General features: G+C 46.0%; 1 protein-coding gene and 1 non-coding gene across 2 annotated transcripts in view; both read right to left on the bottom strand.

The window, feature by feature from the left end:
* The window catches only part of CACNA1F (calcium voltage-gated channel subunit alpha1 F), a 191664-nt gene that overhangs the window by 159895 nt on the left and 13857 nt on the right, over positions 1-17912 (bottom strand). The window contains exons 3-5 of the mRNA XM_069748245.1: positions 13177-13282; positions 7630-7769; positions 7120-7262 (exon numbers count right to left, since the gene is read on the bottom strand). Coding sequence (XP_069604346.1) covers positions 7120-7262; positions 7630-7769; positions 13177-13282 — 389 coding nt within the window. The remainder of the gene's footprint in view (positions 1-7119; positions 7263-7629; positions 7770-13176; positions 13283-17912) is intronic.
* On the bottom strand, positions 16959-17041 carry TRNAL-CAG (transfer RNA leucine (anticodon CAG)). The gene has a single exon. It is a non-coding gene; the product is annotated as a tRNA-Leu (tRNA).

Below are 17912 nucleotides of genomic sequence, written 5' to 3' on the forward strand. Positions count from 1 at the left end.
TGTTGCATGTTTGTGGTACCTGGTTACAGTTATCCTTTCTTGCCTCCAAACGTAGCATCACTCTCCCCGTCAAGAAAGCAACATTACTGTGACGACCAGGACCCTGGGGCACCACAGTGGGTTTTTTCATAAATTGCTCTCACCGGCCGAATAGAATTATTCTATTGGGGATCACAAACTACTGGCCATTAAGATGGCACTAGGATGAATGGTGTAATCTACCTGATGGCGCCAGCTCTCCAGTAATAATATACAATGATCCTAAGAACTTAACCTTTTCTGCCATCACCCAATGGTCCTTGTCAACGCAGGTGGGCACTCTTCTTCGTTCCTTTTCATTTTTAGCTACACTTCCATCCAGCATTCAAGAATGTTTGTCTCGGTCTTTTGACATGACTGATTCTGTGGAGGAGGCTCAGCACATCATAGAACCGATAATGCAGCAAGAGGAGGCGGCGCCTGGTGCCCACAGGCCTGGAGCAACGGCTGTCCTGCGTCTGATTAGGAAGGAAAGACCCACCTCCCTGGCGATTTAAGGGTATGAGGGGGCACATTTTATAAACGTTTCTTTCAGCGTGTGCAGGCATCATAACTAAAAGAGACACCTTGTCAGAATGCAGCATTGGTGCTGCACAAGGTGGCTCTTTTAGATATACAAACACCTGGGGGTGGTGACAGGTTCCCTTTAACCATTGCCCGACTCACTGCATGTTTCGCTATGCTCTTTCCAGTACCTGACCATAGCTCTGAGGCGTCTACACCTTCCATTCCATGCCTGAACTTAGGTTTTAATAGCTCAGTCTTTAGCTTCCTGTATTGGCGTATTCCTGTTTTGTCTCACCTATTTCTCACCCCGCTAGCCTTCTCGCTTATCCTGACCTCTTTACTCCTGACCTTGCTACGAATTCTGAACTTGCGCTGCCTGCCCACGACCTTGGAATGTTTGACTACGGTTTTGTCTCGCCCACCTGTACCCCGTACCTGAGTCTCTGACCCTCCTGTCAGCTGCTATTGTCCCGTGGACTGCTCTGGAGTAGTACCTGGTGTCTAGCAGCGGCCCAGCCTATCTGTTATGGACCTGGTGGTTAGGAGCACCTGGAACGACCTGATGGTTAAACTATCACCGGACAAGCTCTGGGAAGTGGGAGCTCTGCTGACCGCAACCCCTAATCCTATCACACACACTAGAAATAGCCGTGGAGCGTACCTAACTCTGCCTAGACGCCTCTTCACAGCCTAAGAGCTAACTAGCCCTAGAGATAGAAAATAAAGCCTACCTTGCCTCAGAGAAATTCCCCAAAGGAAAAGGCAGCCCCCCACATATATTGACTGTGAGTTAAGATGAAAGTCACAAACACAGAAATTAAACAGGTTTCAGCAAAGGAGGCCAGACTTACTAAACAGACTGAGGATAGGAAAGGTATCTTTGCGGTCAGCACAAAAACTACAAAAAGACCACGCAGAGTATGCAAAAAGACCCCCGCACCGACTCACGGTGCGGAGGTGCCACTCTGCATCCCAGAGCTTCCAGCTAGCAAGGCAAAATCATGATAGCAAGCTGGACAAGAAAACAATGAACAAATAATTAACTAGCAGGGACTTAGCTTCTGCTGGAGTAGACAGGTCACCAGAAAGATCCAAGAACGAACTGAACCAGTACAAGAACATTGACAGCTGGCATGGAGTAACGATCTGAGTGGAGTTAAATAGAGCAGCCAGCCAAAGAATAAACTAAGTCACCTGTGGAAGGAACCTCAGAACCAGCAGCTCCACTCACAGCCACCAGATGGAGTCCATTGACAGAACTCGCCGAAGTACCATTCATGACCACAGGAGGGAGTTTGATAACAGAATTCACAACAGTACCCCCCCCTTGAGGAGGGGTCACCGAACCCTCACCAGAGCCCCCAGGCCAATCAGGACGAGCCAAATGAAAGGCACGAACTAGATCGGCAGCATGAACATCAGAGGCAAAACCCAGGAATTATCTTCCTGACCATAACCCTTCCACTTGACCAGGTACTGGAGTTTCCGTCTCGAAATACGAGAATCTAAAATCTTCTCCACCACATACTCCAACTCCCCCTCGACCAACACCGGGGCAGGAGGATCAACGGAGGGAACCATAGGCGCCACGTATCTCCGTAATAACGACCTATGGAACACATTATGGATGGCAAAAGAAGCTGGAAGGGCCAAACGAAATGACACATCATTGAGAACTTCAGAAATCTTATACGGACCAATTCAACGAGGCTTAAACTTAGGAGAGGAAACCTTCATAGGAACATAACGAGACGACAACCAAACCAAATCCCCAACACGAAGTCGGGGACCAACACAGCACCGGCGGTTAGCGAAACGTTGAGCCTTCTCCTGGGACAATGTCAAATTGTCCACCACATGAGTCCAAATCTGCTGCAACCTGTCCACCACAGAATCCACACCAGGACAGTCCGAAGGCTCAACCTGCCCTGAAGAGAAACGAGGATGGAAACCAGAATTACAGAAAAAAGGCGAAACCAAAGTAGCCGAGCTGGCCCGATTATTAAGGGCGAACTCAGCCAAAGGCAAGAAGGACACCCAATCATCCTGATCAGCAGAAACAAAGCATCTCAGATATGTTTCCAAAGTCTGATTAGTTCGTTCAGTTTGGCCATTTGTCTGAGGATGGAAAGCCGAAGAAAAAGACAAATCAATGCCCATCTTAGCACAAAACGACCGCCAAAACCTCGAAAAAAACTGGGAACCTCTGTCCGAGACGATATTCTCCGGAATGCCATGCAAACGAATTACATGCTGGAAAAATAATGCACCAAATCAGAGGAGGAAGGCAATTTAGACAAGGGTACCAAATGGACCATCTTAGAGAAGCGATCACAAACCACCCAAATGACCGACATCCTTTGAGAGACAGGGAGATCTGAAATAAAATCCATGGAAATATGCGTCCAGGGCCTCTTCGGGACCGGCAAGGGCAAAAGCAACCCACTGGCACGAGAACAGCAGGGCTTAGCCCGAGCACAAATCCCATAGGACTGCACAAAAGAACGCACATCCCGTGACAAAGAAGGCCACCAAAAGGATCTAGCCACCAAATCTCTGGTACCAAAGATTCCAGGATGACCAGCCAACACCGAACAATGAACCTCAGAGATAACTCTACTAGTCCATCTATCAGGGACAAACAGTTTCTCCGCTGGACAACGGTCAGGTCTATCGGCCTGAAACTTCTGCAGCACCCGCCGCAAATCAGGGGAGATGGCAGACAAAATTACCCCCTCTTTGAGAATACCCGCCGGCTCAGGAACACCCAGAGAGTCAGGCACAAAACTCCTTGAAAGGGCATCAGCCTTCACATTCTTAGAGCCCGGAAGATACGAAACCACAAAATCAAAACGGGAGAAAAATAGCGACCATCGAGCCTGTCTAAGATTCAACCGTTTGGCAGACTCGAGATAAGTCAAATTCTTGTGATCCGTCAAGACCACCACGCGATGCTTGGCTCCTTCAAGCCAATGTCGCCACTCCTCGAACGCCCACTTCATGGCCAACAACTCTCGATTGCCAACATCATAATTGCGCTCAGCAGGCGAGAACTTTCTAGAAAAGAAGGCACATGGTTTCATCACCGAGCCATCAGAACTTCTTTGAGACAAAACAGCCCCTGCTCCAATCTCAGAAGCATCAACCTCGACCTGAAACGGGAGCGAAACATCTGGCTGGCACAACACAGGGGCAGAAGAAAAACGACGTTTCAACTCCTGAAAAGCCTCTATGGCCGCAGAGGACCAATTGACCACATCAGCACCTTTCTTGGTCAAATCAGTCAACGGTTTAGCAACACTAGAAAAATTAGCGATGAAGCGACGGTAAAAATTAGCAAAGCCCAGGAACTTCTGCAGGCTCTTCACAGATGTCGGCTGAGTCCAATCATAAATGGCCTGAACTTTAACAGGGTCCATCTCGATAGTAGAAGGGGAAAAAATGAAACCCAAAAATGAAACCTTCTGAACTCCAAAGAGACATTTTGACCCCTTCACAAACAAGGAATTCGCACGAAGGACCTGGAACACCATTCTGACCTGCTTCACATGAGACTCCCAATCATCCGAAAAGACCAAAATATCATCCAAATATACAATCATGAATCTATCCAGGTACCTTCGGAAGATGTCATGCATAAAGGACTGAAACACAGATGGAGCATTAGAAAGCCCGAATGGCATCACCAGGTATTCAAAATGGCCCTCGGGCGTATTAAATGCTGTTTTCCATTCATCGCCCTGTTTAATACGCACAAGATTATACGCCCCTCGAAGATCTATCTTGGTGAACCAACTAGCCCCCTTAATCCGAGCAAACAAATCAGACAGCAGCGGCAAAGGGTACTGAAATTTGACCGTGATCTTATTAAGAAGGCGGTAATCAATACAAGGTCTCAAAGAACCATCCTTCTTGGCCACAAAAAAGAACCCTGCTCCCAACGGTGATGACGACGGGCGAATATGCCCTTTCTCCAAGGATTCCTTTATATAACTCCGCATAGCGGCGTGCTCTGGCACAGATAAATTGAACAGTCGGCCCTTAGGAAACTTACTACCAGGAATCAAATTAATAGCACAATCGCAATCCATATGAGGAGGTAGGGCACTGGATTTGGGCTCATCAAATACATCCTGGTAATCCGACAAAAACTCAGGGACTTCAGAAGGAGTGGAAGACGAAATTGACAGCAATGGAACATCACCATGTACCCCTTGACAACCCCAGCTGGACACAGACATAGATTTCCAATCCAATACTGGATTATGGACCTGTAGCCATGGCAACCCTAAAACGACCACATCATGCAGATTATGCAACACCAAAAAGCGAATATCCTCCTGATGTGCAGGAGCCATGCACATGGTCAATTGAGTCCAGTACTGAGGCTTATTCTTGGCCAAAGGCGTAGGATCAATTCCTCTCAATGGAATAGGATACTGCAAGGGCTCCAAGAAAAAACCACAGCGCCTGGCAAACTCCAAGTCCATCAAATTCAGGGCAGCGCCTGAGTTCACAAATGCCATAACAGAATAGGACGACAAAGAGCAAATCAGAGTAACGGACAAAAGAAATTTAGACTGTACCGTACCAATGGTGGCAGACCTAGCGAACCGCTTAGTGCGCTTAGGACAATTGGAGATAGCATGAGTGGAATCACCACAGTAAAAACACAGCCCATTCCGACGTCTGTGTTCTTGCCGTTCAGCTCTGGTCAAAGTCCTATCACGTTGCATAGGCTCAGGCCTATGCTTAGAGAATACCGCCAAATGGTGCACAGCTTTGCGCTCACGCAAGCGCCGATCGATCTGAATGGCCAAGGACATAGACTCATTCAGACCAGCAGGCGTGGGAAATCCCACCATGACATCCTTAAGGGCTTCAGAAAGACCCTTTCTGAAAATTGCCGCCAGGGCACACTCATTCCACTGAGTAAGCACAGACCACTTTCTAAACTTCTGACAATATACCTCCGCTTCATCCTGACCCTGACACAAAGCCAGCAAGATTTTCTCTGCCTGATCCACTGAATTTGGTTCATCATAAAGCAATCCAAGCGCCAGAAAAAACGCATCTACATCATGCAATGCAGGATCTCCTGGCACAAGGGAAAATGCCCAGTCTTGAGGGTCACCACGCAACAAAGAAATAATGATCTTTACTTGTTGAACGGGGTCACCAGAGGAGCGGGGTTTCAAAGCAAGAAACAGTTTACAATTATTTTTGAAATTCAGGAACTTAGATCTATCCCCGGAAAACAAATCAGGAATTGTAATTCTAGGCTCTAACATCGGATTCTGAACCACAAAATCTTGAATGTTTTGTACCCTTGCAGTGAGATGATCCACACAAGAGGACAGACCTTGAATGTCCATCTCTACACCTGTGTCCTGAACCACCCAGAGGTTAAGGGGAAAAGAAAGACAAAACACACTGCAGAGAAAAAAAATGGTCTCAGAACTTCTCTTATCCCTCTATTGAGATGCATTAACACTTTTGGCCAGCTGTACTGTTATGGACCTGGTGGTTAGGAGCACCCGGAACGACCTGATGGTTAAACTATCACCGGACAAGCTCTGGGAAGTGGGAGCTCTGCTGACCGCAACCCCTAATCCTATCACACACACTAGAAATAGCCGTGGAGCGTACCTAACTCTGCCTAGACGCCTCTTCACAGCCTAAGAGCTAACTAGTCCTAGAGATAGAAAATAAAGCCTACCTTGCCTCAGAGAAATTCCCCAAAGGAAAAGGCAGCCCCCCACATATATTGACTGTGAGTTAAGATGAAAGTCACAAACACAGAAATGAAACAGGTTTCAGCAAAGGAGGCCAGACTTACTAAACAGACTGAGGATAGGAAAGGTATCTTTGCGGTCAGCACAAAAACTACAAAAAGACCACGCAGAGTGTGCAAAAAGACCCCCGCACCGACTCACGGTGCGGAGGTGCCACTCTGCATCCCAGAGCTTCCAGCTAGCAAGGCAAAATCATGATAGCAAGCTGGACAAGAAAACAATGAACAAATAATTAACTAGCAGGGACTTAGCTTCTGCTGGAGTAGACAGGTCACCAGAAAGATCCAAGAACGAACTGAACCAGTACAAGAACATTGACAGCTGGCATGGAGTAACGATCTGAGTGGAGTTAAATAGAGCAGCCAGCCAAAGAATAAACTAAGTCACCTGTGGAAGGAACCTCAGAACCAGCAGCTCCACTCACAGCCACCAGAGGGAGTCCATGGACAGAACTCGCCGAAGTACCATTCATGACCACAGGAGGGAGTTTGATAACAGAATTCACAACACCTATCCTCACCATCAGAGCTCTAGTGAATACTTGGTAGACACTAAGTCATGCCCCTTCAGAGTAAGCCTGGCCCGTGGCACAGAGATTCCATACCCACCATTATTACAAGAGGAAAACTGGTGAAAAATTAAGGATACAAGTCATATAAACGCTAGAAACACTGTTATTCCTCTTGTATGTCCACATAACAGCTTATTCTGAACAGTCACCAAACAACAGGTATTCTTTAAATATATCCCAGCAATATAATGTGATTTTTTTCCTTACTTGGGACACCAGATACAAGTCGCAGAGGCCTCAGTACACGAAATGCTCTCAGAGCTTTGACATCAAAACCGCCTGGCTTTCCACTCATGTGATGCGCATCTCCTTGCTTGTGTGAAAATTGTTCTAGAATTACACTGAAAAGCCTGTAAATTAAAGTAATGAAAAAACATTAGACTAATGCAACAGTACCACGCAATCTGCTCACTGTGTCTCGGGTTGTCAGATTTAAGCTGGGACTGCATGACAATTTTGGCCACAACATAGATCACAAGGCCAATGATCTCAGTATCGCGAGGAGACATAACGAAAGAAAGACAGCAACGAAAAGTCACAAAAAGTTTAGCAGGTTTGGATTACTTGCAGATTGCTTGTTGTGGCTGCGATAACTTGCAGGTTAAAAAGGGGAAATGTGTCATTGCAAAGGTTGCTGTCCAGCCCCAGTCTCAAAAATGTTGGCGAGAATTGGGAAGAGGAGCAATATCAGGATTAGATGTAAGTAAAAGAGCTTACCCAATAACTACAATGACAAAATCTAACAGATTCCATCCATTTCTGATATAGGCACTGGGGTGCAGGACCAGTCCATAGGCGATGATCTTCAGGAAGCTTTCCACGGTGAAGATGATGAGAAAAATATACTCCACTTGTTCCTGGGATATATGAACACCATCATTACATGGGACAGAGACATCAATGCATCTATATATGCTACATGCACTTACGTAGCAATTGTGTACCGGCAGTAAACTTCAGGATATAAATGTGGCAGGAACAAACCTTACTAAATCTAATATAAGTAACTAGCTATTGAACCCGGTCTACGCTCGGGTGGCGAGCATTTATATTGGTATATGGTCTCCATCCTGGTATGTGCTGCTCCATCCTGCGTCCCCATCCTGTCATGTGCTGCACCCATCCTGCGTCCCCATCCTGTCATGTGCTGCACCCATCCTGCGTCCCCATCCTGTCATGTGCTGCACCCATCCTGCGTCCCCATCCTGTCATGTGCTGCACCCATCCTGCGTCCCCATCCTGTCATGTGCTGCACCCATCCTGCGTCCCCATCCTGTCATTTGCTGCTCCCATCCTGCGCCCCCATCCTGTCATGTGTTGCTCCCATCCTGTGCCCCCGTTCTGTCATGTGCTGCCCTATTCTGTCATGTGCTGCCCTATTCTGTCATGTGCTGCTCCCATCCTGCGCCCCCGTTCTGTCATGTGCTGCTCCCTTCCTGCGCCACCGTTCTTTAATTTGCTGCTCCCATCCATATGCCCCATACGCTGCTCCATAAAGGTTTATGGCCCCCATAAAATGCTCCATAGTATATGCCCCGTACACTGCTCCATAAAGGTTGATGGCCCCCATAAGATGCTCCATAGTATATGCCCCCGTACACTGCTCCATAAAGGTTTATGGCCCCCATAAGATGCTCCATAGTGTATGCCCCGTATGCTGTTCCATAAAGGTTTATGGCCCCCATAAGATGCTCCATGGTATATGCCCCCGTACACTGCTCCATTATGGTTCATGGCCCCATAAGATGCTCCATTGTATATGCCCCCGTACACTGCTCCATTATGGTTTATGGCCCCCATAAGATGCTCCATAGTGTATACCCCGTAGGCTGTTCCATAAAGGTTTATGGCCCCCATAAGATGCTCCATACTATATGCCCCCGTACACTGCTCCATTATGGTTTATGGCCCCATAAGATGCTCCATACTCTATGCCCCTGTACACTGCTCCATTATGGTTTATGGCCTCATAAGATGCTCCATACTCTATGCCCCCATACACTGCTCCATTATGGTTGATGGCCCCCTTAACATGCTCCATTCTATATGCCCCCGTACACTGCTCCATTATGGTTTATGGCCCCATAAGATGCTCCATTGTATATGCCCCCGTACACTGCTCCATTATGGTTTATGGCCCCCATAAGATGCTCCATAGTGTATGCCCCGTACGCTGTTCCATAAAGGTTTATGGCCCCCATAAGATGCTCCATACTCTATGCCCCCGTACACTGCTCCATTATGGTTGATGGCCCCCTTAACATGCTCCATTCTATATGCCCCCGTACACTGCTCCATTATGGTTTATGGCAGGGGTGTCAAACTGCATTCCTCGAGGGCTGCAAACCATGCGTGTTTTCAAGATTTCCTTAGCTTTGCACAAGGTGCTGCAATCATTATGTGTGTATGTGATTAAATTATCACCTGTGCAGTACAAGGAAATCCTGAAAACATGACCTGGTTGCAGCCCTCGAGGAATGCAGTTTGACAACCCTGGTTTATGGCCCCATAAGATGCTCCATTGTATATGCCCCCGTACACTGCTCCATTATGGTTGATGGCCCCCTTAACATGCTCCATTCTATATGCCCCCCGTATGCTGCTGCAATATATATAAAAAAAAAAACATATTCACCTATCGTCGCTGGTCGCCGAGTGCTGGGGGGCCTGAGCAGGCGGGGACACTGGCGCGCTGTGGGGGTCAGGTGCCGGTATAGCCGCCAGCTCAGGCCCCCCAGCACTTACTATATTCACCTGTCCTCCGTTCCACCGCTGCGCGCCGCCATCTTCCCGGTCCTCTGGCTGTGACTGGTCAGTCAGAGGGCGGCGCGCATTAAGCGCGTCATCGCGCCCTCTGAACTGAAGGTCACAGGCCGAGGACCGGGAAGATGGTGGCGCGCAGCGGTGGAACGGAGGACAGGTGAATATAGCCGATACTCACCCTCCTGGCGGTCCCTGCTTCTCTGTTGGAGATCGCGATGTGCGTTCAGTGTTAACGCATACCGCGATCTCTCAGGAGCGTCACTCTGTGAGGCCCAGACTGCGCCGGCGCTTGCGCTTGCGCAGTCTATAAAGGCTACGGACAGAGTGACGCTCCCAGCGTTATATTATAGATAAATAGAACTATGACCATAGATATACTGATTAGCCGTAAGTGTAGGTCCCACTTGCACACATACAACTGTTGAAGCATGAACACCTAAGTCCTCTGAAGGTACCGTGAGTAACCGGCACCAAGTCTTGAGCTGCTGCCTCCATGGATTGACCTCAAACAGATGACCAATTGGCTTGAAAACTGGAGAATTTAGACATAATTACCTAGTTCTTCAAGCCATTCCTACCTTCAAGAAGTGCACATTATAAGAAGGCAAGGTCATTAGAGAATATCACTGCCACAAAAAGGGTCAATATTTAGGTAGTTAAAATGTGTCCCATCTCATGTTGACAATGTCTCGCAGATCCTTATGCTTGCTCAATTTTCCTGCTTCCAATATCTCAAATTCAAGAACTGATTGTTCATTTGCTGCCTAACTAACCCATGTCAGGCGCCATTAATAGATACGATCAATGTTATTGCCTTTACCTCTCACTGATGACGACATATACACAGGATAAAATATGCCATCACTTTATTAGCATGAGACTGATATATGGGGGTCCCCCAACCAACCCAAAGAATGAAGGGGCCAAAACTTGGACTAATCAATGTGGCCCTTTCACACTTGACCACAAAATTCAGCCAGCCCATACACTTGAAGTGTTCCTGCACAGTAAGTGGCCGGGGCGCTGCTATACAGGGAAAACATGTAAGGGGCAGCAGTATTGAAATAATCCCTTTTTTATCAGTATCAGGAAGATCCCAAAAGGCAAGTTCCCACTGATTGTAAAGTACCTTTAATTGTATGAATGGTCAATAGTGATGAGCGAACGTACTCAGATAAGGTGTTTTCCAAGCATGCTCGGGAGCTAACTGAGTGTCCTCGGAAGCGTGATCAAAAATATGTTTGAGTTCCCGTGGCTTCATGTCTCGTGGCTGTTTGACAGCTGCAACACTGGCTCTCGACCAGCTGCAAGACATACAGCCGCGGGGACTCAACACATTTTTCGAGCACGTCAAAGTTACTCGATTAACACACGAGCATGCCCAGATAACACCTTATCCAAGGATGTACGCTCATCACTAGTGGTCAGTAATCCATGAAGTGTAACACAGCTCCAGCCTCAATACTGTCCTTCACGCAGAGGGGATCCCCTTCCCCTCCTCCAGGGAAAAGCCCATGACTCTGGATTAAGACTCCTTACTGTTCGAATGGTCTAAAATTAGCCATAACCACTAGGAGCTTAACAAGTAAATCAGAAGGGGAAGGAGGAATATCCGTCAGTCTTCAGATAGGCCTCTCGAGAGTCCGTAACTCAATTTTTTCTGAAGTTTGCTGGTATGACTGGGACATCTCTCAAATCAGCGAAGAAAGGACTGTCTAATATACCAAGATGAAGTCAATCGGTCACATTCCACATGGATTTCTGTGCAGACCTGAAAACAATCTGTGCATGTTTCCGCAACCCAACTCACGTGCAATTTCTGCAAAGAGAAAGCGCAATTTTTTTTCCAAGGACCCCAAGTTGGAGAAATATTAGAAGAGCGCCATAAGGCATGTGCCCTTCACTTGTCATACTACATAGTAAAATATGGTTTGGATTGGAAATATGCACAGGAGAACGTACCCTGAACACTGTTACTATAGGGCGATGTTCACACTTGTTGGATTTTGCAACTGCAAATCCCAATTTGTAGTTTGCATGAATTCTGCGCAGAAATCTGAGGTCAATACGTGGATGATCCGCCTATTTCTGCCATGGATGTGCAGGCGGACATCATACAAAGATAAGTCCTAAAAAATGAGCACCAGAACCGACCATAAAATCCGCTAAAATAAGATTTATTTTATCAATTACAATATTAAAAAGACATGGTAAGGGGAAAATTTCACAGGAATGTCTCAGGTAGAAATTATACAACTGTAAAGCCCCATATGATAAAAATAAAGCCTATACTTTTCGTGCTAAGAGGACATAATGTCCAAACAATAAAAATATATCAAATGCAGTGTGGATAGTGAAACTGAATAAATAAGAATTGAATGTCTCCAAACAGTAATAATTAAAAAATTAAAGTGAGACTCGTAAAAAAATTATATAAGAACGCGGTGAAGTAATACGCAAGATACAATCATAAAATATGTGCTGGCATATGTAAATAGGCACTTAAAAATTAGTGCAGACCTGGTGGTAATCACAGGGTCACAGGGAATTGTAATAATAATTAAGTTACAGAAACTTACAAAATGAAGTATGGGACCCAGACTCCAGGACAGCGTCCACCCCAACGCGCGTTTCGGCGCTAATGCCTTCGTCTGGATTAAAGTGAATTTGTCAGCAGGTTATTGTTACCCCATCTGAGAGAAGAATGATGAAGGAGCATAGCCCCTGATTCTAGCAATGTTTCACTTACTGTGCTACTTGCTGTAGTTATGATAAAATCAACTGCAGCACTCTGAATACTGAGCTCTGTATAGCCCCAACCTCACCACTGATTTGCCATTTTCTGTGTACACTGCGCATAGGCAGAAATCTGCCACTCCGAAGTGGGGGCGGTGTTATGTAAAGCTTATGAATATGGAGCAATACATGGCAGCAGGTTTACTAGTACTCTAGCGATAATCTCCTGCTGATAATACAGTGATTTCATCAAAACTACATCAAGTAGTTCAGTAAGTGGCATATTGCTGGAATCAGGGTCTCTACACCTAAATCAAGCAACTCTAAGTTTAAGTGGCAAAAACCTGGTGACAGATTCCCTTTAATGTGTATGGGCACTGTGTAATGTTCAATTTTCCATGTGGCGGCGTTATAGGAAACGTGAACACTTACTGGCAGGTTTCCCCATGGACTGCTGTGGGTTCTTACCTTGTAATCTTCTTCTTGGGAGTTGTTCAAGGAGGAGATCCCATACGAAAAAAAAACACATTCTACGACTACAATCTTCGTTTGCACTAGTCTTCCTAAATACACGATTGCCTGCGGCGATGGGTAAGAACGTGTCTGACCTTTCTTAAAGGCACAACATGGATAAGCTGGGATTGCGGCATATCGCGCCTGCTGGCAGCCCTCCCTTGCCTGTCTGTAGCAGGGTCGGGGGTCCACAATTGCCTTTCCCCTTCCTTTCTATAAATACACGATTGGGTACGTTAAACATTTTCTTACCAGATTATGGTTCGATACATTTGAGTCATCTTCAGGGAAAGGGATGTAGACACCTAATGCCACACAGTTTGCAAAAATGGTCATGAGAATGAGGATATCAAAAGGTCTGGGATAGCAAGTTTAAGGAAAATGTGAAAACTGAGACAAGAATATGACTTGGTAACATGATTACAAAGATCAGCTAAAAAAAACAACCCAAAAAAATAAATAAAAAATAATAATAATAAAAAAAAACACCACTACATTTTTTTGCGTAGCCCACCAATAAGCTATAAACTATGCCACTGTTTCAAATGTATTACTTGCTGTGTTCCATTTACAGACTATAGGCTGTAATAAAAAGCTGCCTGCAGTCTGCAGATCAACTCTTTAAGGGGCTGTCCACAAATTTCCTAGGATAAGTCACCAGTACAAAATTGGGGAGGTCTGTCCGATCAACTATTATGCCCTCCGGGGGCAGCATGACGTGAATATATCATTATATAACATCATTTGTAATGAGGCTGGCACTAGATGAATGGATTAAACAGAAACAGGGGAACCTAGAATATAAGAGTACAGACTTTATGGTGCGCTGCAAAAAAAAGGTCACAGAGTCACCCATGCTACTTATAAAGTCATAACCTCTGCTCTCCCAGCTTATTCCATGGTTTCACCTCTTCAAAACAGGAGCAAAATTATTACTTGCTACTTTACAACAAGACCAAAATGTTTAGCAAATCTAGGACATTTCCACCTAGTGTTTATGTGTAGAGATATTTAGAGGTCCACTTTCACCCTTCTCCAATTATGGTATACATGAATTGACATTATAATTCAAATATGTCCAAAGAACACAATTGGGGGCTAGACCCTCTAAATGTAGAACCCGCACTATCCAAAATAGCATCATTTTACAGCCCAAGGACACAAAGCTATTCCAAAATATAACAATCATGATTTATTAATATAAAGTTAAAACATAAGACAAAAAAAAAACAGGGTGGGAATAAACATCCAAAGGGGGATGTGCACAAAAATAAGGCTGGGTCAACCATACAATTCAAGATCCTAATGACATGGGAATGTAATTAATGGAAGGCATAATTAATTATCATCATACATACCAATACATCCAGTCCGTATAAAAATATAAGGGGCTCCAACAAATATGTAAAGTGCCTAGTGCAAGGGAGGAATCCAATCAATAACCACTTAGGCCGGCCTCACACTAGTGAGTTTTACGGACGTATGAGCCAGGGCCGGCGTCAGCACCCGGCGCACCCGGGCAAGTGCCGGGGCCCTGACAAGACAGGGGGGCCCACTCACGCAGTCATACATCCATCTGGCCGCTTTAACCCTTTCTACCCTTTCAATTTGCCCTGCCTGGCACAAGCATCTTCTCAGTCAGTGCAGGTCCAGGCACATAGGGGTTAAGGACACAGCCAGCGTGACATTGTGGGCGGAGAGTTCTCCTGCTCTGCTCTCCTGGCTGTGTGCAGTGCTGAACTAATCAGGCACAGGCAGATTCCGGACTGGAGGAGCTGCTACCGGCACCTGAGTGAGTGCCATGCTATATCGCTGTATATTCTGACAGTCTGGGTGACTTGGGGGGGCGGCCATGGGCTGGGCGGCTGCAGCTGACATATATATATATATATATATATATATATATATACTACAACAGCCGCCCAGCCCAGGCCCCCAGCACAGCCTGTATAGATACAGTGTATATAATATATATACAGGACAGGCGCTGGGGGCCTGGGCTGGGCGGCTGTTGAAGTATATACACCGCACAGTACCTCTCCCCTGTATATATACACTGCACAGTACCTCTCCCCTGTATATATACACTGCACAGTACCTCTCCCCTGTATACATACACTGCACAGTACCTCTCCCCTGTATACATACACTGCACAGTACCTCTCCCCTGTATATATACACCGCACAGTACCTCTCCCCTGTATATATACACCGCACAGTACCTCTCCCCAGTATATATACACCGCACAGTACCTCTCCCCTGTATATATACACCGCACAGTACCTCTCCCCTGTATATATACACCTCACAGTACCACTCCCCTCTATATATACACCGCACAGTACCTCTCCCCTGTATATATACACCGCACAGTACCTCTCCCCTGTATATATACACTGCACAGTACCTCTCCCCTGTATACATACACTGCACAGTACCTCTCCCCTGTATATATACACCGCACAGTACCTCTCCCCTGTATATATACACCGCACAGTACCTCTCCCCTGTATATATACACTGCACAGTACCTCTCCCCTGTATATATACACTGCACAGTACCTCTCCCCTGTATATATACACTGCACAGTACCTCTCCCCTGTATACATACACTGCACAGTACCTCTCCCCTGTATATATACACCGCACAGTACCTCTCCCCTGTATATATACACCGCACAGTACCTCTCCCCTGTATATATACACCGCACAGTACCTCTCCCCAGTATATATACACCGCACAGTACCTCTCCCCTGTATATATACACCGCACAGTACCTCTCCCCTGTATATATACACCTCACAGTACCACTCCCCTCTATATATACACCGCACAGTACCTCTCCCCTGTATATATACACCGCACAGTACCTCTCCCCTGTATATATACACTGCACAGTACCACTCCCCTCTATATATACTCCGCACAGTACCACTCCTCCTGTCCTGTATATGTACACCGCACAGTAACATAGTAACATAGTAACATAGTTAGTAAGGCCGAAAAAAGACATTTGTCCATCCAGTTCAGCCTATATTCCATCATAATAAATACCCAGATCTACGTCCTTCTACAGAACCTAATAATTGTATGATACAATATTGTTCTGCTCCAGGAAGACATCCAGGCCTCTCTTGAACCCCTCGACTGAGTTCGCCATCACCACCTCCTCAGGCAAGCAATTCCAGATTCTCACTGCCCTAACAGTAAAGAATCCTCTTCTATGTTGGTGGAAAAACCTTCTCTCCTCCAGACGCAAAGAATGCCCCCTTGTGCCCGTCACCTTCCTTGGTATAAACAGATCCTCAGCGAGATATTTGTATTGTCCCCTTATATACTTATACATGGTTATTAGATCGCCCCTCAGTCGTCTTTTTTCTAGACTAAATAATCCTAATTTCGCTAATCTATCTGGGTATTGTAGTTCTCCCATCCCCTTTATTAATTTTGTTGCCCTCCTTTGTACTCTCTCTAGTTCCATTATATCCTTCCTGAGCACCGGTGCCCAAAACTGGACACAGTACTCCATGTGCGGTCTAACTAGGGATTTGTACAGAGGCAGTATAATGCTCTCATCATGTGTATCCAGACCTCTTTTAATGCACCCCATGATCCTGTTTGCCTTGGCAGCTGCTGCCTGGCACTGGCTGCTCCAGGTAAGTTTATCATTAACTAGGATCCCCAAGTCCTTCTCCCTGTCAGATTTACCCAGTGGTTTCCCGTTCAGTGTGTAATGGTGATATTGATTCCCTCTTCCCATGTGTTACACACACAAAGAGGTGAAATAATCCTCCCCATTCACCGCCCATAGTATTTTTATGGTGCCAAGACAGCTAACATATGCACATAAAACCTATTTCACAATCCTAGAGTTCCGTTTATAGATGACAATTTCAGATTCACCCCAAAAACTCCCAGGTAGTCATAACTTTGGGATCAGGTTTTTTAAGGCCCATTGCTAAGTTTGGTTTGAGCCCCATCTAATCAATAACTGAAGGGAATCTGTATAGTTTCATGAAACGAAAAGGTGATGTCAGAAGTGGGATTTGAACCCACGCCTCCAAGAGAGACTGCGACCTGAACGCAGCACCTTAGACCGCTCGGCCATCCTGACTTCTGAGAGTACCTCTCCCCTGCATATATACACCGCACAGTACCTCTCCCCTGTATATATACACTGCACAGTACCACTCCCCACTATATATACTCTGCACAGTACCTCTCCCCTGTATATATACACCGCACAGTACCACTCCTCCTGTCCTGTATATATACACTGCAGAATTTACAATAGCTATCACTCATGTAAGAAATGAATTATGGCATTGGACTATACCTATATTTCTCTGCTGTATCTGGGCATCATGAATCGTGGTATGTGTTAAAGGGGGGGGGGGCCCACTGAGACTCTTTCGCCCGGGGCCCTCAAAAACCTGGAGCCGGCCCTGGTATGAGCGCATTAAATACGTTCGTAAAACACGCATTACACACGGCCCAATTATTCTCTATGCTATCTCCTTCAAAAACCCGACATGATATGAGACATGGTTTACATACAGTAAACCATGTCATAGTCCCTTTTTTTTGCATTTTCCACACTACTAATGTTAGTAGTGTGTATGTGCAAAATTTGGCCGTTCTAGCTATTAAATTAAAGGGTTAAATGGCGGAAAAAATTGGCGTGGGCTCCCGCGCAATTTTCTCCGCCAGAGTAGTAAAGCCAGTGACTGAGGGCAGATATTAATAGCCTGGAGAGGGTCCATGGTTATTGGCCCCCCCTGGCTAAAAACATCTGCCACCAGCCACCCCAGAAAAGGCACATCTAGAAGATGCGCCTATTCTGGCACTTGGCCACTCTCTTCCCATTCCCGTGTAGCGGTGGGATATGGGGTAATGAAGGGTTAATGCCACCTTGCTATTGTAAGGTGACATTAAGCCAGATTAATAATGGAGAGGCATCAATTATGACACCTATCCATTATTAA

This window comes from Ranitomeya imitator, chromosome 2, assembly GCF_032444005.1.
Source record: "Ranitomeya imitator isolate aRanImi1 chromosome 2, aRanImi1.pri, whole genome shotgun sequence".
Lineage (NCBI taxonomy): Eukaryota > Metazoa > Chordata > Amphibia > Anura > Dendrobatidae > Ranitomeya > Ranitomeya imitator.